Source organism: Rhodamnia argentea, chromosome 7 (genome assembly GCF_020921035.1).
Source record: "Rhodamnia argentea isolate NSW1041297 chromosome 7, ASM2092103v1, whole genome shotgun sequence".
Lineage (NCBI taxonomy): Eukaryota > Viridiplantae > Streptophyta > Magnoliopsida > Myrtales > Myrtaceae > Rhodamnia > Rhodamnia argentea.
In genome coordinates, this window is record NC_063156.1 from 821,564 (window position 1) to 846,328 (window position 24,765).

Genomic DNA, 24,765 nt, shown 5'->3' on the forward strand with positions numbered 1-24,765 from the left:
ATATCATGCAATTTATCGAACCAACATTTTTTGGAGTTTCGTACTTTTGTTTTGGGGTCGAAAATCAATTTACTACATTCATAAATTCAAAGGATTACATAAGGTATGGGTTTCTATACACAAAAGAACCCATAAAATTGATGGTGGCATAACAAGCCAATTGTAAGGAAGAGTCTTCTTGCGATGTGTTACGGCGATCCTACGGTATTCCATGGCATTAGATGATAAACGCATAATCTGAAACTACTAGTCCGAGCTTTCATTTCCACGATTTTGTTAATGTTTCATATTTACTCACGTGTCTAAATAGTTGTGGTTGATAGATTGTAACGATAAATGATAGTCATTAAATGTGATAATTTTACTGCAATCGTTCGATTGAGAATACGGGTGAAACCTGGATAGACCATGGAGCCTGCGACATGGTAGGTTTCAGGTTCCGGAGTATGCAAATGAGGTTCTAGGTTAAAAAAAAAAAAATTAGAACTTGTTCCGATAGGTAGGTTTCAATTTTCAAATGGAACCTGTACGGAATCTGAAACCGATCTACTTTTACGTGGAGCTAAAACACACCAAATATTTAACTCAAAAACATTTATGAACTATTTATTTGGATTTATTTGTCAGATTCAAAATTTGAGATAGTTTTCATCATTTTTCCATTGATGACAACCAAATGGGACATAACTCGGCAAGATAGAAATTGAATGGAATAATGACATAAATGGTTCCTAAAATTTGACCCAATGTGCAATGTGATCCATGAACTTTTAATTTGACCAATATAGTCTCTGAACTTTAGCTCAATGTGCAATGTGGTCCATGGGTTTTCAATTTGGCTAATATGGTCTATGGACTTTTGGAACATGTTCAACTTAGTTCCTAAACTATAAGAAGACGTTCATTATAGTCCTTCGATTAATTCAAGTTCGGGGACAACATTGGACATTTTCTTATAGTTCGGGGACTAAGTTGAACATGTTCCAAAAGTTCGGAGATCACATTGAATAAATTGAAAGTTCATGGATTACATTACACATTGGGCTAAAGTTCGGTACTCATATTAATCAAATTAAAAGTTCATGGACCACATTGCATATTGGGCCAAAGTTTAGGGACCATTTGTGTCATTTTTCCAAATTGGATTCATGCCACTATTTAGTTCTATAGTTTTTTTCAATCAACCTTTTCATAGAGTTTGTTTCATATTTTTTTTATTCGAAGACCATATCCGGAACAATTGAGTTTTTTTTTCTTTATGGATTCGATTCCATGGCTTCTTCTAGAAATCGAAAAAAAAAAAAACTGGTCTAATTCATTCAAATAAAAGGAATGTGGTGAAATTATTTAGGGGTGAGCCATTTCGGGTTCGTCCGGATTCTCCCTCGAATTTGGAACCTACTTGTTCGGACTGATTTCTCATTTTTTAAAACTTAAAACATACTCCGTAACGGGTTTAAGGTCGTTCCCAGAATCTACTCAAGAACCAGTAATTACTTTTTTTTGTTTCATTTTTAGTTAAGCAAAATGAAAGTGAACGCAATAACAAAACTAAAAATTTCGCACTTGTCAATAGCAACAATTCATAAAAGATGAACACGTAAAATAAATAAAACAATAAAAAAAATTCAAAAAAATTATAGAACTTCAATCCTCAATCATCCATAAAAAATTGCTCCAAATTCTGAGCACCTAAAATAAAAAAAGAAATGCCAAAATTGTATAATAAGAAAGCCAAAGTGTATAAGTCAATTTCAATTTCGGGGTTTTGTTGATTCCCGATTTCGGTTGCTCCGAGAACTGGGAACCGAACTGCAAGTACAGGTACCTAAAAATATGGAACCGGCAATTAGATCGGGTCTCACCAAAACCTGGAACTGGTTTAATTCCCACCATTCTGGCTTTCGGTCCTACCTTGGAACCATGCTTACCCCTAGAATTATCGTATTATATAAATCTCATTCATGTGCGGTGTGGGTATTTAGGTGGATAGGGTCTGGTGTTCCTTAAGAATAGTAGACCTTACCTAAGCTTTAATTAAAGTGATTATGCTAATCAGAGGAGACTTTCAAGAATCTCTCGACACTGGAGGCCCATCAAAAGGATAATATATTACTTAAACACACCCTAACATGATTAATACAACTCTTCGTCTTCTTCTATCTCCATCTCCATTCCAGCTCAACGCTTAGAGCACCTCCATTAGTTTTATACTTTCTGGAGCAACATGTTTCCTTTACAACCCAGCAACGATCTGTTCTATCTCCAACCAAATCAACACCCGATTCCGGAAGATCTGATCATTCATGATGAAGAAGATCTTCATGGCCTTTGTTTTACCAACCAAAAAGACAAGAACAAGGGCTTAGACGAATCTGTACTCATATCTTTTAGCGGAGGGAACAAAAGCCAAGAAGATTGTGATCCTAAGAAGGCGATGCATCGAGACGTCGAACGGCGGAGGCGGAAAGAAATGAACACCCTTTACGCGTCTCTCAGATCATTACTCCCTCTCGAATATGTTAAGGTAATCAAAGAGGTTATCTTTTTGTTTTCGATACTTCACCCTAAATTAGGGTTTTTGTGCATGGGATTTTTAGGGGAAGCGTGCGACATCGGATCATATAACCGAGGCTGTCAATTACATAAACCATCTAGAAGTGAAGATCAATGAGATGAAAAGAAGAAGAGATGAATTCAAGAGGGGAATATCTGTTTATCTGGGATCTCTCGGACCCGAAATTCGGAGCTCCGGCACCAATTGTTCAGTGAGAGCTTTGAGTGTAAGGCCTTGTCTGGATGGAGTGGAAATAGTCATCCAGAGTGCTAACTCCAGAGACCAGGACCATAATTTTCCATTATCAAAGGTGTTGCGACTCCTGCTGGAACAAGGAATTAGTGTAGCAAGTTGTGTTTCTACTGGAACTAGTGAAATGATATTCATCCACACCATCCAGTCCGAGGTATGCTGTGATAACCCTCATGTAAAATTGTTGTAGAATTAGGGTCTTATGTGTTATCTTAGTTTTCGAGGAAAAAAAAAATCCAAGTACAAAGAATTGATTGCCTTATTTTCTTGTTGTCTCTACTTTAGGCTTGCCATACCGGGTGCCTGGATATAGCTCGGCTGCAATCGAAACTTGACGAAGTTCTAACTGACTACTGAGTGAGAAATATGGTTTTTGCTAATCGATTGCTACGAACAGTTTCATTATTCTTTTTGATTTCCCTTATTGATTTCACTGCACGAACAGTTTCATTATTCTTTTCGATTTCCCTTATCAATTGCACCTCTTGGATGAAGAGCTATCGTGTAAGAAATTTCTCGCCTGATGTAAGCAAGAAGAAGGTTTTCAATCCCACAAGACTTGGGTTCTCAAGAACTTTTGCAAGGTTTGTTCTCAATCAGTTTGGTAGCATCCAATCTAAATCATTTTACAGTTAGTGCACCGAAATCGCCGTATATTATCTAAACTATTGCTATCTAGACTTGGGTTGGGTATAGCTCAACATATAAGCGTTTTCCAGGGAAAATGTTCGGTTTGTAAGGTAGTAGAGACTAGAGAGAGTACAGTCAGACTGGATGCTACTTGGCTGTCCTTGGTTACCAGGGGATCTTGTATCCCCACAGATGTATCTTAATGTTAACTCTCAAAGAAAGTTTAAGGACTGAAAGGAATACACAGCAAAGTGATAATTAGAGGAAGTAGCAGATTCAATATATTTGTTGAATGAGACAATATTTCCGACCTTGTTATTGCTTTTTTTTTTTTCTAGTATTTGTTGAGAGATTTCTTTTGAATCCATTATTTGATAAACCATTAAATTTTAGAATATGGTTTGAGTGCCCAAGTTGCATGAAAACACTGAAATTTACACTTTTCCTGGGACAACCTATTCTGAAGGTTGAATTCTCCTGTGAGTAAAGCTAGTTTTTGGATTTTCAAGTCATTGGGGGCTGGTGCTTCTTATAGGATGAAGGCAAGCAAGTTTCAAACTCAAGGTTTGATTGCAGCTTTACACTGTCCTTGTGCTGTGATTCGTACTCGGCCAGGGTTGTGTTGACTGCTGATCACCATGGGTCAAGTTTGTCAGATCGTTTGGTACATAACTACAATGTTGATGGCTGAAAGACATTGAATATAGGTGCCCCATATGTCTGTGCTCCCACTACTTTTCACCTCTTTGAATTACTATGACCCTATGACTTGTAAAATAGCAGGTGGTGGTGGAAATCAGTGTGTAAATCAAAAGGTCGGCAACCAGTTAGTTTTGTTCCATGTTGTGCGCACAGAGTTTCGGTTAAAAGTTTGATAGTCATCATTCATACCGTACAAATTTATGTGCACCCACCATTTAAAATTTGTCATGTAACAAACAGTATGGATCATGCTGTATTATTATTATTATTATTATTATTATTATTATTGATGTTGTTGAACTTGATTGTACATTTATTCATAAATTCATTTCTGAACTTTTTTTTTATCCAATCGCAAGTCATATATGGCTTTGAAAGTGCAACTTTGCCAGCGGAACAAAAGTCTAGTGAAACAATAAATAGGTCCTGCCTTGAAAGGAGATAAATGGTATATCCCCAAGATTCATAGGTGGATATAACTTGCCATAATTCAAATAGGAATATGTTCACTAGAAAGTCTCAAAACTTGTCACGGAAGTGCAATTGAGCCCTAAAACTTTCAAAAAGTACAATCAAGTTCTAAAACTTATCAAATCGATGCAATCAAGTCATTCAATTAACTCCGTCCAACTTGGCTAACGAAAAATGTTGACGTGAATTTTTTTAATATTTTATCTCTCCTTCATGGCTACACAATGTCGTTTTAATCCGAATCTTATTTTTAATTTAATTTCTATTTTACATAATTAAAAAAAAAACAGAACTAGTAGCAAGGGCTGCTGAGGGCTTTGCAGCCTTCGCCGGCGACCCTCACACCCTCTCAACGACTAAAGATGGAGCTGATTCCGCAAAGAATTCAAGCTATCGAAGGAGTATAAGCTCAATGAAAACCATGCCAAGCTGGCCGGCGGGGTCCTCCACATCATAGTGACCAAGAAGATGCCTCCGCAAGCCGCCGACGCCGCATAGGGAAAACCATAAATAGGTGATGGGCTGGGATGAAACGGCTGTTGGAAGCCGGCCATGCCCGTTGGGCGATATGAACGACGACGTGTTGTGGCTCTAGACATTGTCTTTAGGCATGGGTATTGACAAGAAGAGGGCTCTGCTAGTTCTGGCGACAGTTGACCCCCGCCACCGATGGCCCTTGCCCGATATGGGTGCACGCCCTTGCCATCGGTCGGGGAGCGGGGCTAGCGACCCTCTTTGACCACTTTCCCACCATTGCCGGCCTTGCTTTCGGGCCGTGGTTGGGGTGGCGACAACGAGGGTTGCAAGCCCTCACTAGCGATTTGGATTCTTTTATTATTTTAAATTTAGTTTATTTTTAAACTTTTAAATAAAAATTAAATTGAAAATTAGATTCGGACTAAAACGTTATCATTTTAGCTACGTTATCGCCACATAGAAGAGAGAAAATATTAAAAAAATTTACATCAGTATTTTTCATTAACCAAATTGGACGGAGTTTACGGAATGACTCGATTGAATTTATTTAACAAGTTTTAATGCTCGATTGCACATTTTGTAAATTTTAGTACTCAATTACATTTTCGTGATAAGTTTTAGGACTTACCATATCGCATTCATGCAAAGTAGTCCTAACTTACGTGGATGGGCAACATGATTCTCAATAGAAACAATGTAAAAGGAGTTTCTATAGCTTAGTGCAATTTTTTGTAACTTCATTATCCAAGCATAATAACCAATGTAAAAGGAGTTTCTATAAACCTATTTAATGGATGTCAATTCAGTCTTACACTTTTTGATTTGGCTAATTTAGTCTTAAATCTTTTGACAATTTGCCAATGTAGTTTTTTCAGCCAATCTTAGTAGAAAATCATCGACTTGGACATCGGTTGTCCAACGCCGATGTGGACAGTTTTTGTATTTTAAAAAAAATCAAAAGATTTTGAAAATAATAATTACAAAAATTGTCAAAAAGATTTTTAAGATAGCTGGGGTCTATGACAAAAATAAAAACTGTCCATGTTAGGGCTAATCATGCCACATAGCACAACTGGGGTCTATGACGGCAATTTCAAATCAAAATTAGCCAGAATAACTATATTAGCAAATCGTCAAAAGACCTAGGACTAAATCGGCTAAATTGAAAAAGTTTAGGACTGAATCAATGCACACACAGTAGGTTTACGATCTTTATTATTATTATTTAGTTTTTGGACAACTTTCCCTCATTACTCATCTGAAGTATTTGACCGGCTTTATGCTTGTACGAGCTTATTCTACAGTACATTGTCACTGTACCATGTCTCATGCCATTGGCCATTGTGAACCATGTGGAGTCGATACTCATTCGCCCTTGTAAATCGTTTGAGGATCTCCGAATCGGCCGGACGGTCGAGAGTGCTCTTTCGTCACGGTCCTAATGGCTATATTTAATTATAGTCTATGCTGGCTAATTAGCATTTGGACTTTAGCAATTCTAAGATGCTGTTTTGTCCCGCATTTGTTCAATCACATTCTCAAACCGCCTCCTAAAATCCCCCTAATTATTTTAAGAGAAATGATTTTCCGACAGTAGATGAAGAAACAGTACAATCTCAATCGTGGATCTACACAACATCATTACATGATTTGCATAAAACACTCATTAATTGAAAGATCGTGTGATAATAAATTAACGACGGTAATATTAGACTATCAGGCTAGAACATGACCACACATCTCTCAATAGGCTAGCGACTTCCTTTCTTCAAATTCCCAGACACATTAATCCCCATGGCTGTTGTTATTGTTCCGCGTTTAGCTTCAAAGTAGCCACGGGCCCCTAGTTAATGATCCCAATTCAATTAATTATACACATCTGACCCGTTCTATGACAATTTAATTCTGATTTATGAGAAAGATCAAGATGTCATTTTTCGTAATTGGGTCATTGTCCAACCCATCAACCGATGGCTTCTTAATTGATTATCAAAATGGATTGCTTGGTCAAGCTCTTAGCGGGGCTGATATTGTTAAGGAGTTCGGATTAGAAGAATGATGCCATCGCTCGTTGAAATCAAATTAGACATTACTCAAGAATACAAAAATTAATGGGATGATTGTCCAAAAAGTCCTAAATATATTGTTCGGCGGTCAATTCAATTCTAAGCCTGTCAATTTTACTAATTTAGTTCTAAACCATTGATGATTTGCTAATCCAATCCTAAACCTTTTGAAATTTTGCCGATTTAGTCACTTGGATAATTGGCAAAAAGGAGTACATTGACAAGTTGTCAAAAGGTTTAATACTAAATTTATCATTCGCCAAAAAGTTTAGGACTAAATTGGTACGAATGAAATGTTTAAGACTATAAGTTGACAGATCATCAAAAGATTTAGAACTAAATTGGCATAATTGAAAAGTTTAGAGTGGAATCGGTCATTGTACAATAGGTTCAGGACTTCTTCGAAAATTGTCCCAAAAATTAATGTATGTGTATCATAGAACATGTAGGACAAGGACTTGGAATATCTCTGCAAGAGATTCAATAAAGAAATCTCCCATTTCCAATGGCAATGCTTGGCATAACCCGACAACTGCTAGAGACACCAGCTGGAAGCTTCTGCAATAAAATACACTCTTTGTGTTCTTTTTTGTTCTCATTGTCGGCTCCATTCCGGATGCCTTGACCTCCAAGGCTGCCCTTCTGTCTTCACCATATGGCTCTTTCAGCTCTGCATAGATAAATCAGTTTGCACTCGCGTTTTGCTTTCTTCTTGCTTGATCATCTTGGTGTCTTCTTCATCCCCCTCTCTTATCTGTCTTCATAGAGATTCACCCTCTTCTTTTCCATCTTCGCCTCTTCGCGAGTTTTCTTCCAGTAGGATGATGTTCTGGAGGTGTTTATGCTGCATCTCGAAATTTGACGAACGGCCAGAGATCAGGTAAATGTTCGATGGGCCAGCTGCCGATCTTCTGTAGCCAGTATGTCGATCGAGTTCGAATGAATTTGCTTTGTTTTGACGATTTTTTCGCTATTTTGATGTATTCTTTCTGAAGCGTGAGCAACAACAACGACTATCCATGGGAAATTTACTCTCTCAAGGAGTTGCTACACGCGACGAACAACTTCCACAACGACAACAAGATCGGGGAGGGCGGTTTCGGAAGCGTTTATTGGGGTCGAACAAGTAAAGGCGTAGAGGCAATTATGTCCATTTCTTGTGTTTCTATTTGAGATTATTTCCCTTTGTTCCATGCGAAACAATACGAATGCATGGCCTCGGTAAGACTGGATAGAGACTCCTGTAAGCTCTGTGAAACGATGTTAAACTCGACTGAATACCATCGCAGGTTGCGGTGAAAAGACTCAAAGCGATGAGCCCGAAGGCCGAAATGGAGTTCGCGGTGGAGGTGGAGATTCTTGGCAGGGTGAGGCACAAGAACCTTCTAGGGTTGAGGGGATTCTACGCGGGCGGCGATGAGAGGTTGATTGTGTACGATTACATGCCTAATCATAGCTTGATAACTCATCTCCATGGCCGACTCACCGAAGATTGCTTGCTCGATTGGCCGCGAAGAATGAGCATCGTGCTCGGATCAGCTGAGGGTTTATCGTAAGTGACCTCACTGAATCGCTGGCTATGTGACCTGGTCACGACTCCTAGAATCACCACTAGCAAATCAGATTTATGGTTATGTTCGAGAACAAATTCCTCCAAACATGCTTTATTAGAAATTCAGATTCCTTAGCCATCGCACTGTAGGAACATGATTCAGTCTAGATTTTCAACTTCCTCATGGAGATTAGGTTTCTCAGCACCTTCTAGATCTGCATTTTCACTTCATGCTGCTCAAATTTTAACCTGCGTTCTCTTGCTCATTTAAGGTACTTGCATCACGAGGTCAATCCTCACATAATTCACCGAGACATAAAGGCGAGTAATGTCCTTCTGGACAACCAATTCCAAGCAAAAGTCGCGGATTTCGGTTTCGCTAAACTTATCCCGGACGGCGTTACTCATTTGACGACAAGAGTGAAGGGAACGCTCGGCTACTTGGCTCCCGAGTACGCGATGTGGGGGAAAGTTTCAGACAGCTGCGACGTCTACAGCTTTGGAATATTACTCCTCGAGATAATTAGTGCCAAGAAGCCACTGGAGAAGCTTCAAGGCGGAGTGAAGCGCGACATCATGCAATGGGCGACGCCATATGTCCAGAAGGGCGCGTTCGACCACATAGCCGACCCGAGATTGGAGGGGAAATATAAACTGGACGAGCTCAAACTGGTGGTCATGATAGCGATGCGATGCACGGATCATAACCCCGAGAACCGGCCGAGCATGATAGAGGTCGTGCAGTGGCTCAAGGGAGGTCTGACGCGGAAGAAAGAGATCGGACATGTCATCGGCAAGGCCAAAGAAGACAATGGCGGCGATGAGGAGAACGATACGGACTACTACGAAGGGTCTGCCATAGACGAATTTGATGACAAGAGAAAAGCATGGAAGGCAACCAAGGTGAGATAATTATTTGGAGGCGATCATCATTTTGTATTTGTCGGTGTATTTGATGCGGCGGTTTCTCTTGTCTTCGCTCATCGATGCTCGATCATAAGATCCACGCAAGTGAAAAGCAAACGAACGAGACGACCCGACCCGGTCTTCTTGGATCTTGACTTGTCGGATGCTTCTTCATTGCATTTCCTCGCAATCTGTCTTTACTCTCTTTGCATCAACCCCTTGTTGGTTTCAATCCTTTATCCTTTGGAAGGATGACATATGTGTTAATAATTGTTGCGGAGATGTGGGTCGATGTATCATACAACTTTTCATCTTGATTTCCTGGGGAGACTATCTTTGTCTCTTCCTTTGTACACTTGAGAAGAAGTATCTCTTGCATCCCCGACGTATTATGACCAAATAGGAAAATGACACAAACAGTTTCTAAATTTTGAAACCCGATGTGCAATGTTATCTTTGGAGTTTTGATTTGTTCAACGTGATCCTTGAACTATTTATAAATGTTCAATCTAGACCCTAAACTTTCGATTTGTTCAATTTAGTTCCCCAGCTTTACAAAACAAAGTCAAATCAGTCCTTTTGTACTATTTACGAGTTTTCATAATTACTCTATTGCCTAGATTTAGAATATCTTTTTCCATTTCAACCCATTTCCAAAACTACCTTTTTGGTCTTTAGAAATATTGATTGACGTTGTAGTATATTTTAGTTTATGATCTCTATAATAGTACAAGTAAAATGTCATTCAGAGTTGTATCATGTATATTCATGCTATTTTAATTTCTTAATTTGCAGATTCAACTAAATTTGAAGAAGAAAACACAGCACAAGAACTTGAAAATTTGATCTATCTAAAAATTAGGAACAAGATTTAGATTCATATGAGTACGACATACCCATGTTTTCTTTTGTTGATATAGGAAATAGGTTATATTAAAAAGATATTCTAAAATTCGGGTAAAAGTGTGAATATGCAAATGTTGAACTTTTTTGTGGAAAATTAAGGGACTAAATTGAACATTTTGAAACAGTTCAAGGACCGCATTAAACTAATTTGAAGTACAAGGATAGCGTTGCATATTAGGTCAAAAATTGATGGACTATTTGTGCGATTCCTCCAAACCAAATAATCACATCGTTGTGACCAATTTTTTTTCGGAAATCGAAACTCTCAATCTTAGCGACAGAAGAATTCGTCACGAACATGATTACGTACTACGACCATTGCGTAGAAGTACCATTCGTATGAGTAGTTGTGTTGTGCCGGCAGCAATGACGTTCATGTGTCATCTTCGAAAATGCACTTTCCACATTGTGACGTCTTCATATGGTCACATGATAAGATAATCTGGCTATAGCCCACTTTCTCAATTTAATATTTTGGCCCAACGGGCCAAATTGCCGAACCCAAATCGGAGGCCCAATCAATCATTCTGGTCTATTCCATGAGCAAGTTCAATTTATCAAAGGCGTGGCACAGGCTTTGCCACGTGCTTGTCTGAAAACTTTAGGATGCGTTTGTTTCTCAGAAAAAGAATTATTTTAAAAGATGTATTTTTAAAAATAATAATTTATGTCGCTTGAAATGATTAATCAATGAAAAATATTTTCGATATTGACAATAATTAATATCTAAATATTTTCGAGGACTATGGAAATATTTTGTCCATAAAAAAATATATTTCGAATCAAACAAATGAAGCCCTAACGAGAAATTGTGATAATGTATCGTGTTATCCTTTTGTATTGTAGCATTTTTTGGCCCCTGCGTCCCGAAATTCATTCTTCATTCGTTTGGCTTTGGAGGAACTCCACCACCAAAAGCGACATCCCTAACCACTTTTCAGTAATGCCATTCTGTAGATCAAGAACCTGACAGGGGTAGTGAAGATTTTTCAAAGAAGGAAGAGTTTGCAGTCGAGACAGAAGTGAGCAAAGCATCCGGGCGAATCTAATTGGGAAAAGTACAAAAAAAAAAGTCTTAATTCTATTGTATTGATACTAATTTACTCGTAAATTTTTTAATTGAATCGGTTTAGTTCTAAATCTTTTTGTATTGGTACGATTTGAGTCCATCCGGCCACTTTTTACCGAAAATTGCTGACGTGAATTTCAACCATCCTACGTGGCACGGCCGAAACCGACCTTGACATATTTAGTAATATTTTGAATTTTTTTTTGTTCTTTTTTCTTTTCTTTTCTTTTCTGTGCTTTACCTTTCTTTTTCTTTTTCTTTTTTGCTGTGGGATAGCGAGGGCTGTCGGCCGACCCTCGCCGGCCACGTGCAAGGGCCGTAGACCCTTGTCAGCCCCGGGCGAGGATGGCGAGGCCGTGATGCCCGGGCGATATTGAGAGAATATGCTTTGTTTTGACAATGTGATATTGAGAGAATATGAGAAATACCCATAATTTTTCACTTGAACTTTTAAGGGTGTTCTTGACTGTTAAGAGCGAAATTCACTCTCGGCCGTTGAATTCGGGCATAGATAAATTTGGACTAAATCAACAAATCAGTATGAAGTGAAAGATGTGACACGATAATTATAAAATCGGTATATCGATATAAATTGTCCGTCACATTTCTGGGAGATGAAACAGATGATAATAACTTTGCATCATTAATGGTTTTTCGGCTATTGTAAGATAAGTTAATGACCCACGTGGATATGATTAACCCGGCTAATATAGCCTCCGATCTAAAGGCAAGAGCCGCTTTCTGTAAATTGTCCGCAATAAGTCAAACAGGGTCATTAATTGTATGCTAAGCATAGAAAAATGGATGCTGATAGCGTGCTATTTTCCATAATACCGTGGTACTACATAGGGTGATCGATTTCCTGGCGGGGTCCGGTTCCGATTTCGGATTGGGAATCGGACCGGAGGGACCAGTATTCAACTTTCGGAACCAGGGATCGGACCGGATCGACTAGTCCAATTCCTAAGCGATCCAGTGGAACCGGTCGCATGTGTTTGATACACATATTCATACATTTTTTGTATTGTGCTGCAGTGTATCACAAAAGTATTCAACTTTTGGAACCGGGGACTAGACCGAACTAACGGGTCCAGTTCCTAACCGATCCGATGGAACCGGTCATATGTGCTTGATACACATACTCACACATTTTTTGTATTGTGCTGTAGTGTATCACAACAATATTCAGCTTTTGAAATTGGGGATCAGACCGGACGGACTGGTCCAGTTCCTAAGCGGTCCGGTGGAACCGATCGCATGTGCTTGATTCGCATACTCACACATTTTTTGTATTGTGCTGCAATGTATCACAACAATATTCAGCTTTCGGAACCGGGATCTGATTGGACCGGCTGGCCCGATTCTTAAGAGGTCCAGTGAAATTGGTCACACGTGCTTGATACACATATTTTTCGCATTCTGCTGTAGTGTATCACAACAACATTGTCAAGCAAAGCAAGGTCGGATGCCACTTCTCCTTACCAGCAAAGAAATCAAACTACTTCAAAAGTAGCTTCCAAAATTGTGTGATCATGATCGCTCTTACTTAATCTACAATCTTTATATGGTTTTATACTTGAGAAAAGTCTGTAGAAGTACCTATAATAATTAAGAGTTTAAATGATTTTTTTAAAATTCAAGAAATAAAACTAAAATTTAAAGAAACAAAATTGTCCGAGCCGTCCAGGTGGGCGGTTCCACCCCTAGAACTGGAACCGAAAGTCACTGGTTCCAATTTTATGAAATTGAGAATCGATCCGGTCAATTCTTTTTGCTCGGCTCTAGTACTGCATGCATTATTGATCCATTTGGAGTGGCAAGTTAGTCATATTGATATATGGTAACACGACCTGATATTTGGGCCTGGCCATCAGCTAGAACCGATATATTTGTGGATATCCAGGCTTCTCTGTGTGACTCCATTGTGCCTCATGCGGATCGAGAAGATTGGGTGATGTAGTTAGCTACTCCAGCTGATCAGTTCTTCATAAGCAGTGATTGTAATGGCTAAGTAGATCTTAATGCAACCAGGGACAGAACTTCCAAATGGTTTCGCTGTCTGGATATGATCTGTGCTTTTATGTGGGTCTTGTCCAGAAAATAGAATTCATCTTTTCATGACATGTTTAGTTGCTCAGAGAAATTTTGGGAAGAGTGTATCGCGAATTCGGCCATCGTAGAACTATTCGGAGCTGGGATTGGGAGCTTCATTGGGTTAATAATCATATGAAAGGGAAAGCAATACCTGTTCAAATTTTTAAGGTCATAACTGTTAGGATTCGATGTACAATCAAATTAAAGTAAAACATAAAGCGAGAAAGAGAAATCGAAATATGAAATTGTATCATGGTTCACCCTTAAATTAGAACTACGTCTAGTAGAGGATTCCATAATAATAAGCACATCGCACCTCTCATTACATCACTCAATTATATGTGAAAAAGAATATATATAGCAGGGCCCACGTACTTTTATAGAGTACGAACCACACCCCAATAATTGCAAGGATCTCCCTGGTTCATTATTCTCATTTTGTTGTTGATAACAGTGTGATATTTCCAAGGATTTCTGAGGATGTCCTGTATAGAAAAGAATAGGAATTATCTTAGTAGTACTCCCAGTATGAGGGGAACTGTTTGTTATATTGCCCCCGAGTACGGCGGCGGCAGCGATCTCTCAGAAAAGTGTGATGTGTACAGTTTTGGAGTGTTGTTGTTGGTTCTTATTGCAGGACGTCGCCCACTTCAGGTATCTGGCTCACCCATGTCTGAATTCCAGCGTGCCAATCTTTTATCTTGGGCTCGTCATCTCGCCCGAAGCAGAAAGCTTCTTGATTTGGTTGATCAGTCTATTCAGTCTTTGGACCGAGAAAAAGCACTTTTGTGCATCACGGTTGCTTTACAATGTTTGCAAAAGTCACCTTTACGCAGGCCTTCCATGAAGGAGGTGGTGGCAATGCTTACAGGGGTCTCTGAACCACCGCAATTACCATCAGAGTTGTCTCCTTCGCCTCCCTCCCGGTTTCCTTTTAAGTCACAAAGGAAAGTCCGGTGAGTTTGCAACATCTGAACTATTGACGCACTTACTTCATCTTTGCGGATGGTCTGTGTAAAGAAATCCGTAGTTGTGTTTTTCATATTTTTATTTAATGGATTTGGGTTTTTCTTCACATGCTTCTCTATCTGTTCTGATATAATTCGCAAATTTAGAATGTTCCTTATAATTATGATAGTTTGGGAGCTACTGAGAATCAATACATGGGCGGCCCCCCCTCTTCATCTTTCCTTTCCACAACGTTTTTGGAATGCAAAAGTGGGTGGCTTTGGTTTCCTGCAAATGGTCTGTGTTCCATATTCTTGTGATGAGTTCATTAGTAAATTTCACTAGTTTCTCATATTCGAACATTCCGTCTTTCTTCTATTTTCCTTTTCAGCTCCGCTGAAAAGAAACTAGCTCTGTTTATCTACTTTCTGCTGGATTGAAAGGACATATAATTTAGTACCATCGTGGTTATGGCGTCCAGACAAAAAAGGGCAGCAAAGAAAGGACATGTTGGAACACTAATTGACTAAATCCAGAGTTGTATAAAGAGTCGCAATCAATGGGATTTCAGGGAAAGTTTGCTGATTTGCATAACTCAGTAACCAGGCAATGTCTGTTCATTGCAATAATATCATATGAATCCATATTTTGGGTGACATGAAATCTGTTCAGCAGCATAGTTTTGAGATATGTTCATAGTCTGCATAAAAACTTTCACAAGAGGACACTACTTTCCTTTCCTTTCCTTTCAAGTTATTAATTTTCAAGTTAAGGAGAGTATTTGGTGCAGGACTTCAGCTTAAGATGTCTTAGGGCATGTCTGGATAAGCTTCAATGTTTGAATGATGTGATAAAATCCAGTTTCCCTTGATGGACCGATGATTTATGTCTCTCTCAAGCAGTAGATTAAGTTGAAATGATACAGGCAGCTGGGCACAATCTCGATCCGGCTGTCACCTTTTGCTTCAGTTTGGATGGATGAATTTTGGGTTGTTTCCCCAATCCAGCATGGGCAATTGATACTGCTTGAGAATGGGAGTTCATGATTAGTCCTAGTATAAGCTGACCAGAATTGTAGAGAGATTTTGGCAAGTTGTCAATCATGGTCTTAGCATGCTGATAGCCATTGAGATTCTACGTGATGACAACCCCGTAAGTGGAATATAGTTTACATAATTTCTTGTTTCTTTGCTCTGTACTCTCTTATAGATGATTGTAGGGAATGTGAGATGGGGACATGCTATATTGTTGTTTTTTGAGTCGGAAATACTGTTCTTTCACCCCATTTACCTTCTGTACATTGCTTTGTTGCTGCAGCATGGCTTACAAATGCTAATGTTGTTAGGTTCGCAATCTGGATTATAATTGTAGTTTTTTTTTTTCAAAAGCTTGCAGCCTTCAGTGGTATTGGAGAGGGGATCCATATTTTAAGTTAATGGCTTTGCCGGAAGTTGCCTTGTCACTTTTCTTTTGTACATATTTGGAAGGTCTTTGCCTCTTGGGTTTGATTGATACTCGAGTTCATAGGTCTTCAACCTTAGGCGACTCGTTACTCATTAGAATTACAGAGTCACCGCCCTCATGCATGGCATTTTTTTGCACACCAGTCTGGCCTCAGACCATATGCATAGCAATTTACGAATTCTTTCAAGCTGCTTTGTTGGTTCATGGAAAATTCAAGCACAGGTTGAAGCATGAGCAATCCAGTTGCAGGTAATCGGAAAACAATGAACTAATTCTAAACTCCAAAGGGGAGCCAAGTGGGTGAGTATTTGGATAGAGCTCACCAACCAATTTTTGCAACTCATGTTTGATGGGCCCCATGTAGAGTGGCCAACTCGATTGGCAACAAGTTTGGGTGAAATGGGTTAATGAAAAAACAAAACCTAGTGAAATGGGTTACGTTGGGATTGCTGAAATGGCCCATATCCCAACTCATTTGCCATTCTAACAAGACAGGTGTGGGGACTTAGCTCAAAGGAAACTCAAAAAACCTCAAACTGAGATCGTGGCTCTTCTCTCTTCTCGTGTGCTCACTGATCTCTCATCCGTAGACAGCTTGATTTCACGTTCGAAATCACTTATGTGCCCTTCTTTATTGAACCGTCATTGCTTTCGACGCTAGTGATTGAATCGAAGCGACTCATGCTCTTCTTTCTTGTCACTGCTCTCAACGCTTGAGCATCAAAAAGTTTCTAAGTTACTTTCTTCTTATCGGTAGTGCTAGAACCATAGATCAATGACTCATAAAACTATAAAAGGAAGTTAGAAAAACTGGAAGATTTACTGTCTAAATGTATTGCTAGTGATCTGGTAGTTTGTGGAGGTTAAGGAAATGCAGTGTGAAGTACAATTGGTAAGGAGCCATACATGCAATTTTTCAGTCATCTGGTGGTTCCGGGAGCATATGGGCTTTGTGAATTGTGCGTTGGTAAGTGGAAATTTCTAAGAATTGGAGCCCGATTGAGTTTGGTATGAATTGGGTCCAAGCCGTGTTAGGTATAGTTCGCTAAAATTGTTTTCCATGAAAATGGATCAGTATGTGCGAAATGGATCAAAGTGGGTCAAACCCATTGTCAACCCACGTAAACCCGACCCAACATAACCTTTTGATAGGACTACGTATATATTCTCCTTATTATAAGGCTGAACACGTCTTAAGATCACATTTACAAGTATTTCAAGAAATAATTATTCGCAAATATCACAATCTTTGATTCATTAGAAAGCTTAGAGGTGAACTTATTCGGATATACCGACAAGCTCACCCACAAAGCCACCAAACTCTTCGCTAATATTCCAGTCTCCAAATTAAAATTTCTCTGAACTTTAGGTCAGCACAAGAGTTTGGTGGCTGTACTTGATATGATAGTTAATCAGATGCAAGCATCCTCAAATACTATAAGGACTTGAAATGATTGTGCAAGATTTCGGCCTGATGCTTCCACACCACAACCTTCTAATTTTTTTAAGTATGAGATCTATGTTGATATTAACGAAGGATCAGAATCTGCAGAATCAGTTTGTGGGCTCTGAAGAATTTAGGGATTACTAAATGCGGAGGGGCTAAACTTGGTTTCCCAACTAAATCATCGGAAAATGCTATTTAATCATAATTCGGCAACTTTTTTCTACACAACGAGGATATTATCTACATATTATAGTTGGAATTAAGTAATCAATTGCCTTGTGTTTTGCATGGACACATGTGTTGAATCTCAAAGTCGCGAAGCACGTCTCAATCCTCAAGATGATCGAAGACTATCGAAAGTGAAAGATTCTCTTCACACAAGAGAAGTTTCCAAGGGAGGAGATGGATGGACTCGATAATTTACTATATTCACCTTACTTTCACCTTACTAAAACGATTACAAGACTTACCTTTATATAGGTTTAGAAACATGACTCTTGACATACTCTAGGTACATGAAAAGAACTGTCTAGATACATAGCAATAATTACATATCGGAATACTAAAAGACTCTCGAGACACACGACAAATAATGACTCTTAAAAAACTACAAAGCAATAATGACATTAAACATGCACGTCGGATAGACGACTGTCGAAAATCGAAAAGTCTATCGACAACCATAAGAATATGAAGAGTCACACTATTGAAGATTCTAGAGTAGGCGGTGATATCTTCAATACTCCCCCTCACCGACTACTATCTCTTAGGACAGATCTCGCAACCATACCAAGCTGAGTTCTAAACTCATCGAACTTTGCTGCTCCAAGACCTTTGGTGAAGATATCAGCAACTTGATCACCTGTTTTGGTGTATTCCATTTTGATCTCGCCCTGCAAGACCTTCTCTCGGAGAAAATGATAGTGTACTTCCACATGCTTTGTTCTAGCATGAAAAACTGTATTTTCTGCTAAGCTTATAGCAGATAGATTATCACAAAACAATATTGTCGAATAATCTATCGATTGATGAAGATCATCCAATAACCGCACTAGCCACGTACTCTCCCGAGCTGCCATTGTTGCTGCTCTGTATTCAGCTTCTGTCGTCGACAGAGACACGATCGGCTGTCTTTTACTGTACCAGGATACTATTGTTGATCCAAGATTAAATGAGTATCCAGTAGTCGAGCGCCTTGTGTAGTGATCTCTAGCAAAGTCGGCATCGCAATAACCGACCAACTCACCCAATGAGACTCTCTTGTACAAAAGGCCAAAATCAAACGTCTTCTTTACATACCTCAAGATACGCTTTGCTGCATCCAAGTGAGGCTTCCGTGGTTTCCCCATAAATCGACTTGCTACTCCCACTGCAAAAGCGATATCGGGTCGAGTTATGGTAAGGTAAATTAGACTACCTACCAATTGACTATACATGGTCGAATCTTCTAACTCCCGACCTTCATCAGCACACGCCTTTGCATTCCCATCCAACGGAGTAGATATAGGCTTGCAATCGAGCATCCTGAACTTCTCCAAGAGATCTCGTGCATACTTCTGTTGACATAGGAATAATCCTTCCTTTGTCCGATCAATCTCGAGTCCCAGAAAGTGTTTCAGCTCTCCAAGCTCCTTCATCTGAAAACGGAGAGATAGATTGTCTCTAATTCGACATATCTCATCTTCATCATCTCCAGTAATGATGAGATCATCCACATAAACCAGCACGGCTACTATCTTTCCATCTTACGCCTTCACGAATAAGCTCGAATCTGCTGGGGCTACGGAATAATCATTTCTCAATAAGAATTCTGCGATCTTCCCATACTATGCTCTCGGGGGTTGCTTCAAGTCATACAAAGCTTTCTTTAGCTTGCAGACATATTCTGGATGATTTTTGCTCTTGAAACCATCCGATTGCTCCATGTATATTTCTCGATCAAGCTCTCCATGAAGAAAGGCATTCTTCACATCCATCTGCCATAGATTCCACAACTTGCTTGCTGCAAGTGCTAACGTAACTCGAACAGTAGTAACTTTAGCCACTGGGCTAAAGGTTTCTTCATAATCGACGCCATACTTTTGCGAGAAACCTTGAGCGACTAGACGTGTTTTATACCTCTCTATCGACCCATCCGGTAGAGTTTTCAATTTATAAACCCATTTGCAAGATATAGGACGTACCTCTTCAGGTTTCGGCACCAAGTTCCACGTCTCATTCTTCTTTAATGCGAGATCTCTTCTTCCATGGCATTTCTCCACTCTGCATCCTTCGATGCTTCCTCATATGTCAACGGCTCCACTGTGCCAACATCTTCGATCAACGCTGCATTGGCATACTTAGGGTTTGGCCTCCTCTGCCTCCGTGATCTCCGAAGTCGATACTCCTCTTCTTCGGGTTCCTCTACCTGACTTGGTCGAAATTCTTCTGTTACTATTCAATGCTCACCGGATGAACTTGTCGAACCTTATGATTGTGCTTCGACATCTTTTTCGATAGGCTCATCCTCATCAAATTCTTTCAACCTTTCTTGAAACTCTTCTTCGATATGCTGTGAATCTGGCAATTCGACGGCTTGAGGTGACCACCATGACGACAATTCGTCGAACACCACATTTCTCGAAATATAGCACCTCCCTGTTGTAGGATCACAGCACTTCCACCATTTTCGTTGATCATCATAACCCACGAAAAAACATCGAACCGCCTTCTTATCGAATTTGCTGCGAAGGTGTTCTGGCACAAATGCATAACATACACATCCAAAAACTCTGAAATGACTTACCACAGGCTTGCAATTCCATAATCTCTCGTATGGTGACATGGAACCAAGCCTTGCTTGTGGCAATCTGTTAATCACATGCGCCGATGTCTTCATACACTCAGCCCAAAATTTAGGTGGAACATTCTTCGCATGTAGCATCCTCCCGCATGTCTCTGCTAGATGCCGATTCTTCCTTTCACAACTCCATTTTGCTGTAGCATATACGAACAAGTAAATTGTCGACGTATCTTGCACTCTCGCAAATACTTCGTGAATTCATTAGAAGTATATTCTCCCCCGTTATTAGTACGAAGGCAAAGAATCTTCTTGCCCACTTCACTTTCTATCTTCTCCTTAAACTCCTTAAATTTGATAAATGCCTCAAATTTATCTTTCATAAAATCAACCCAAACATACATGGAAAATTCATCGATAAATATGATCATATACTTTGATCTACCAATAGACGATTGCTTCATTGGACCAAACACATCCAAGTGAATGAGCTCGAGAGGCGTACGAGCTTTGAACGATGATTCCTCATAAGAAAGCTGATGTGCCTTTCCATGCTGGCATCCAGCACAGACCACATCTTCTTGAACTTCCAACCGGGGGAGGCCATTCAGCATATTCTTCTGCATTATCACTTTCAACTCGGCGGTGGACGAGGCAGCGAACTCGTCTTGCACCTCCGTTGCAACAGACGCATGAAAATCCCATTCCACATTGTCATCGAAATCACTCCTCTTCGATGATGCTGCGATATTTCCTTCAACTCTCTTTCCTCGACAATCTTTGGCGAAATGACCTTCTTTGCCACGGACGTAACATCGTCCACTACGTTTTTTGTCATTGCCATAGCGGTTCCGCCAAGCTCCCCCTGATCGAAGGCTCGTCTCTCCTAGACGCTTTTTCCATTGTCCATGAGCTAGCTGCTTTTGCATTTCGACATGACTTTTTCCCGGCTTGTCATCTCTATTGTCAACACCGATTCTCCTCTGGCCCTTGAACCCTCTTTTATCACCGAAGAGGGCACTCTCATCTCCCTTAATCAAAACCTTAGATATTTGATTATCTAAAGTTTCTTGATTGGCCAAAATATTCTCCAGTTCGGTCAACGTTGGTTGAGTTGCCCATCCACGAGTAGCCGTAACAATACCATTATACTCCAGCTTTAACCCGTGAATAATAATCCTTCTCATTCTCGTTTCGGAGATGGCATTATTCGGATCTAGCTTCGAAATTTTGTCACAAATAGACTTAACTTTGGAGAAATACTGACTCACCGTCATATTTTGTTGTGACATCGACAGCATCTCGTTCTCCAACCTTTGCAACTTGAAATCATTCGACCTCGCGAACAACGCTGCCAAGTTAGCCCATGCCTCCTTGGGAGTCTGCGCACTATTTATATGCTGTAACAAGTCATCTTCAACGATCACAGCAAGAGCGTAAAGAGCCTTACCCGCTTTGATGTTCCATCTCCTCGGATCACCATCGTTTGTAGGTGCCATGGTGTTGCTTCCACCAACAATATCCCACAAATCTTGACCCCGCAAATAAAACTGCATGCGAGTACTCCAATTATTATAATTGGAATTGTTGAGCTTCTCAATACCATTTGTCGAACTTGATACGTCCGCCATCCGATTGGTGAAAAATGCCCGGCTTGGTCCCGATCAATTGATCACAGTCCCGCATTGTACTCTGGCGGAACTTCGACGTACTCCGGTTCTCGACCACTTACACACGAACAATGGTCGCTAATCACTGTCTTCACAAACCACGCTCCGGAAGACTTGATTCACGGTCCCCGACAACCGTGCTACGATGCCAAATGTTGAATCTCGTAGTCGTAAAGCACATCTCAATCCTCAACATGATTGAAGACTATCGAAGGTGAAAGATTCTCTTCACACAAGAGAAGTTTCCAAGGGAGGAGATGGATGGACTCGATAATTTACTATATTCACCTTACTTTCACCTTACTAAAACGATTACAAGACTTCCCTTTATATAGGCTTAGAAATATGACTCTCGACATACCCTAGGTACATGAAAAGACCTGTCTAGATACATAGCAATAATTACACATCGGAATACTAAAAGACTCTCGAGACACACGACAAATAATGACTCTTAAAAAACTACAAAGCAATAATGACATTAAACATGCGCGTCGGATAGACGACTGTTGAAAACCAAAAAGTCTATCGTCAACCATAAGAATATGAAGAGTCACGCTATTGAAGATTCTAGAGTAGGTGGTGATATCTTCAATAACATGTATGTCTCTCCGCTGCAAACATACCCTAGCAACTATGAATGTGAACAACGTATATTATCTCGGAAACGAGCCAAAAAAGTCATAAATCTATTGTATTGATACCAATTCAATTATAAATCTTTTAATTGGGTCAATTGATGCTTGAACTTGTTCACATTGGTACCAATTCAGTCTGTTAGACTAATTTATGCTGAAAATTGCTCACATTGACACTGGACATCCTACTTGGCACGGCTGAAATTGACGTTGATATCCACCATCCATAGACCATGGCCGGTGAGGGCTAGCCTCGCTTGGGCAAGGGCGAGCACTTGCGACCCCCCCTCCCCTCCCCTCCCCCAAACAAACACTTGGGTGCTCGCCCTCACGGGCCATGGCTGGCTACCAACCAACAGAAAAAGGAGATGGGAAAGAAAATATATATACACACACACGCAATGTCTACGTCAATACCGGCTATGCCACACAGGGCTGCAAGATTCACGTTAGAGATTTCTGGCCTAAATTAGCCGGATACATTGAATTGGTACCAATATGAAAATGTTTATGATTAAATTGGCTCAATTCAAATATTTATGATTAAATTGGTATCAATATAATAGGTTTAAATTTTTTTCTTATAGTTTCCTATATTTTCTGCATCCATTTACTGTGACCGGCCGGTCCTGAGGTTTGGCAACTGGGACATGACAAAAGATATGTCACGGATTTGCTACTTTATTCTGTGCAATAATGGAAAAATTAAAAGCAATACTTTCATGGTATACATAGCCGGGACCACCCGGCTCAAATGAATCAATATATCGACCATGGTGGTCATCTATGCTTCTTTACCAAATCAGCTAAGAAACGCAAGAACTTGTCGGCAATTTCACTCGTCGAAACTCAATAAGCGGACTGAAGAAACATGGCAATCGAGGGAGATGAGAGCGATAACGATGTCGAATACGTCTATCAATTAAGCCCTTTTTTGTGCGTTGCGTTTTTGACTTGGAAAGCGATCGGGATAATCCGTTACGATGAATTTTTTGTTTTTCTTCGACAGTTATCATGATTTTACTTTCACTTTTTGGAGAATAATCTCTCATCTACGGGATCACAGCAGCATCAAATGCCTCCGCGCCCGCCGACCATGTCGAGCTTTCCATTCGCGATTGTAAAATCTCTCGTTTCTCTATGATGAGGGAAGACTTTTCTCTCCATCCTTTTGAACTCTTTCACTATTGAGTATGGACGCGTACAATTTGGACCTCCTTTTTGAACTTTCTGTCATGAATTCCTGATAAAGGTCGTGTGAATACATCCCTTTCACATTTGCTGCAATCGCTACTTTCACCAAGAGGAAGAGATGCTTGGGATAAACTGTAAATGGGGCTTCATTTCTCCCAAAATTCGTCACGCGAAACTCATTTTCCAGATGACGATGCATGCGCGTCGGCGAGGCCCTCTCGCCTAGATCGAGGTAGCCTTACCAGCCGCAGGTGAAGCCTGGTGAGGTGGCCTCGTCCACAGCTACGCTTTCTCAAGGGTTTCGTGATGAGTCGGGTGGGTTTCGTCATGGGTTGCGATGGGTCGTGAGGTGCGGCCATGAGCGAAGTCTCCTCACCTAGATCTGCTTCAGGCCAGCCTTGCCTGCGACTCACTAGCCGCGGGCAAGGTAGCCTCACTAGCAATCTTGCATGCCTCACCTACACCCGAGCCCTTGCTCGCTAGTCTGCGAACTCCGACGACCTTCGCCGGCCACAAAGGAGGAAGAGCGAAAAAAAATAAAGAAAGAAAAATTCAAAAATTCAAAAGTTTTTTAAATAATTAAAATGTTATTAAAACTTACCACGTTAACACCAATCGGCAATATGGACTAAATTGACACAATTACAAAAGGTTTAGGACTGAATCGGAAAAAAAAAAAATGTTTAGAATTGAATTGGATTTATGACTTTTTTAGTAATTTTCTCTCTCAGGAGCTTATGAGGTATTTTCTTTTTTCTTCACCTATTCCTTCAGTGTCACTGATCAAATTTTGCCAGTTCAACGCGGTTGACGGTCTTGTGCCAATTAAGAAAATTAACAGCAAACATCTGCTATTCATATGCATACTTACATGAATTTTAAGGGCATAACTGAAACAATAGTTCTGTATTGAGTAATTTCTTCCTACAAAGATCTGACAATA

At 40.0% G+C, this 24,765-nt stretch overlaps 4 protein-coding genes across 11 annotated transcripts; 3 read left to right on the forward strand and 1 right to left on the reverse strand.

Moving 5' to 3' along the window:
- Window positions 1–2,094: 2,094 nt before the first annotated feature.
- On the forward strand, window positions 2,095–4,081 carry LOC115732591 (transcription factor bHLH120-like). 8 transcript variants are annotated; one of them, XR_007199237.1, is made up of 5 exons: window positions 2,095–2,527; window positions 2,601–2,963; window positions 3,095–3,188; window positions 3,265–3,313; window positions 4,016–4,081. XR_007199237.1 is itself a non-coding variant. In XM_030663272.2 (5 exons), the coding sequence occupies exons 1-3, from the start codon at window positions 2,228–2,230 to the stop codon at window positions 3,164–3,166; spliced, it is 735 nt and encodes a 244-aa protein (XP_030519132.1). In that variant the 5' UTR covers window positions 2,095–2,227; the 3' UTR covers window positions 3,347–3,393; window positions 3,982–4,058. The 8 variants fall into 8 exon arrangements, 5 of the variants coding, with proteins under 5 accessions (XP_030519132.1, XP_030519129.1, XP_030519134.1 ...); XR_004014401.2 differs by lacking the exon at window positions 3,265–3,313 and adding an exon at window positions 3,344–3,393 and having other exon boundaries at window positions 3,095–3,166; window positions 3,982–4,067; XR_007199238.1 differs by having other exon boundaries at window positions 3,265–3,393; window positions 4,016–4,055.
- Window positions 4,082–7,976: 3,895 nt separating this feature from the next.
- Window positions 7,977–9,826, forward strand: LOC125315836 (PTI1-like tyrosine-protein kinase At3g15890). Its single transcript, XM_048281802.1, has 4 exons — window positions 7,977–8,035; window positions 8,151–8,316; window positions 8,445–8,707; window positions 8,980–9,826. The coding sequence occupies exons 1-4, from the start codon at window positions 7,977–7,979 to the stop codon at window positions 9,617–9,619; spliced, it is 1,128 nt and encodes a 375-aa protein (XP_048137759.1). The 3' UTR covers window positions 9,620–9,826.
- A 4,373-nt stretch (window positions 9,827–14,199) lies between these two features.
- On the forward strand, window positions 14,200–15,376 carry LOC125316064 (receptor-like serine/threonine-protein kinase At2g45590). The gene is made up of 2 exons (XM_048283076.1): window positions 14,200–14,638; window positions 15,022–15,376. The coding sequence occupies exons 1-2, from the start codon at window positions 14,211–14,213 to the stop codon at window positions 15,068–15,070; spliced, it is 477 nt and encodes a 158-aa protein (XP_048139033.1). The 5' UTR covers window positions 14,200–14,210; the 3' UTR covers window positions 15,071–15,376.
- Window positions 15,377–18,290: 2,914 nt separating this feature from the next.
- Window positions 18,291–19,517, reverse strand: LOC125315837 (uncharacterized mitochondrial protein AtMg00810-like). Its single transcript, XM_048281803.1, has 2 exons — window positions 19,422–19,517; window positions 18,291–19,178 (listed from the first exon to the last, which is right to left on the reverse strand). The coding sequence occupies exons 1-2, from the start codon at window positions 19,515–19,517 to the stop codon at window positions 18,291–18,293; spliced, it is 984 nt and encodes a 327-aa protein (XP_048137760.1).
- Between the last annotated feature and the right edge of the window lie 5,248 nt (window positions 19,518–24,765).

Coding starts and splice junctions, on each gene's coding strand:
- LOC115732591 (XM_030663269.2), top strand. CDS start 2,228: ATGTTTCCTTTACAACCCAGCAACGATCTGTTCTATCTCCAACCAAAT. Junction 2,528..2,600: donor TCCCTCTCGAATATGTTAAG/GTAATCAAAGAG, acceptor TGGGATTTTTAG/GGGAAGCGTGCGACATCGGA. Junction 2,964..3,094: donor TCCACACCATCCAGTCCGAG/GTATGCTGTGAT, acceptor TCTCTACTTTAG/GCTTGCCATACCGGGTGCCT.
- LOC125315836 (XM_048281802.1), top strand. CDS start 7,977: ATGATGTTCTGGAGGTGTTTATGCTGCATCTCGAAATTTGACGAACGG. Junction 8,317..8,444: donor CAATTATGTCCATTTCTTGT/GTTTCTATTTGA, acceptor ATACCATCGCAG/GTTGCGGTGAAAAGACTCAA. Junction 8,708..8,979: donor GGATCAGCTGAGGGTTTATC/GTAAGTGACCTC, acceptor TGCTCATTTAAG/GTACTTGCATCACGAGGTCA.
- LOC125316064 (XM_048283076.1), top strand. CDS start 14,211: ATGAGGGGAACTGTTTGTTATATTGCCCCCGAGTACGGCGGCGGCAGC. Junction 14,639..15,021: donor AAGTCACAAAGGAAAGTCCG/GTGAGTTTGCAA, acceptor TTTCCTTTTCAG/CTCCGCTGAAAAGAAACTAG.
- LOC125315837 (XM_048281803.1), bottom strand. CDS start 19,517: ATGGATGTGAAGAATGCCTTTCTTCATGGAGAGCTTGATCGAGAAATA. Junction 19,179..19,421: donor GCAAAAATCATCCAGAATAT/GTCTGCAAGCTA, acceptor CTCCGTTTTCAG/ATGAAGGAGCTTGGAGAGCT.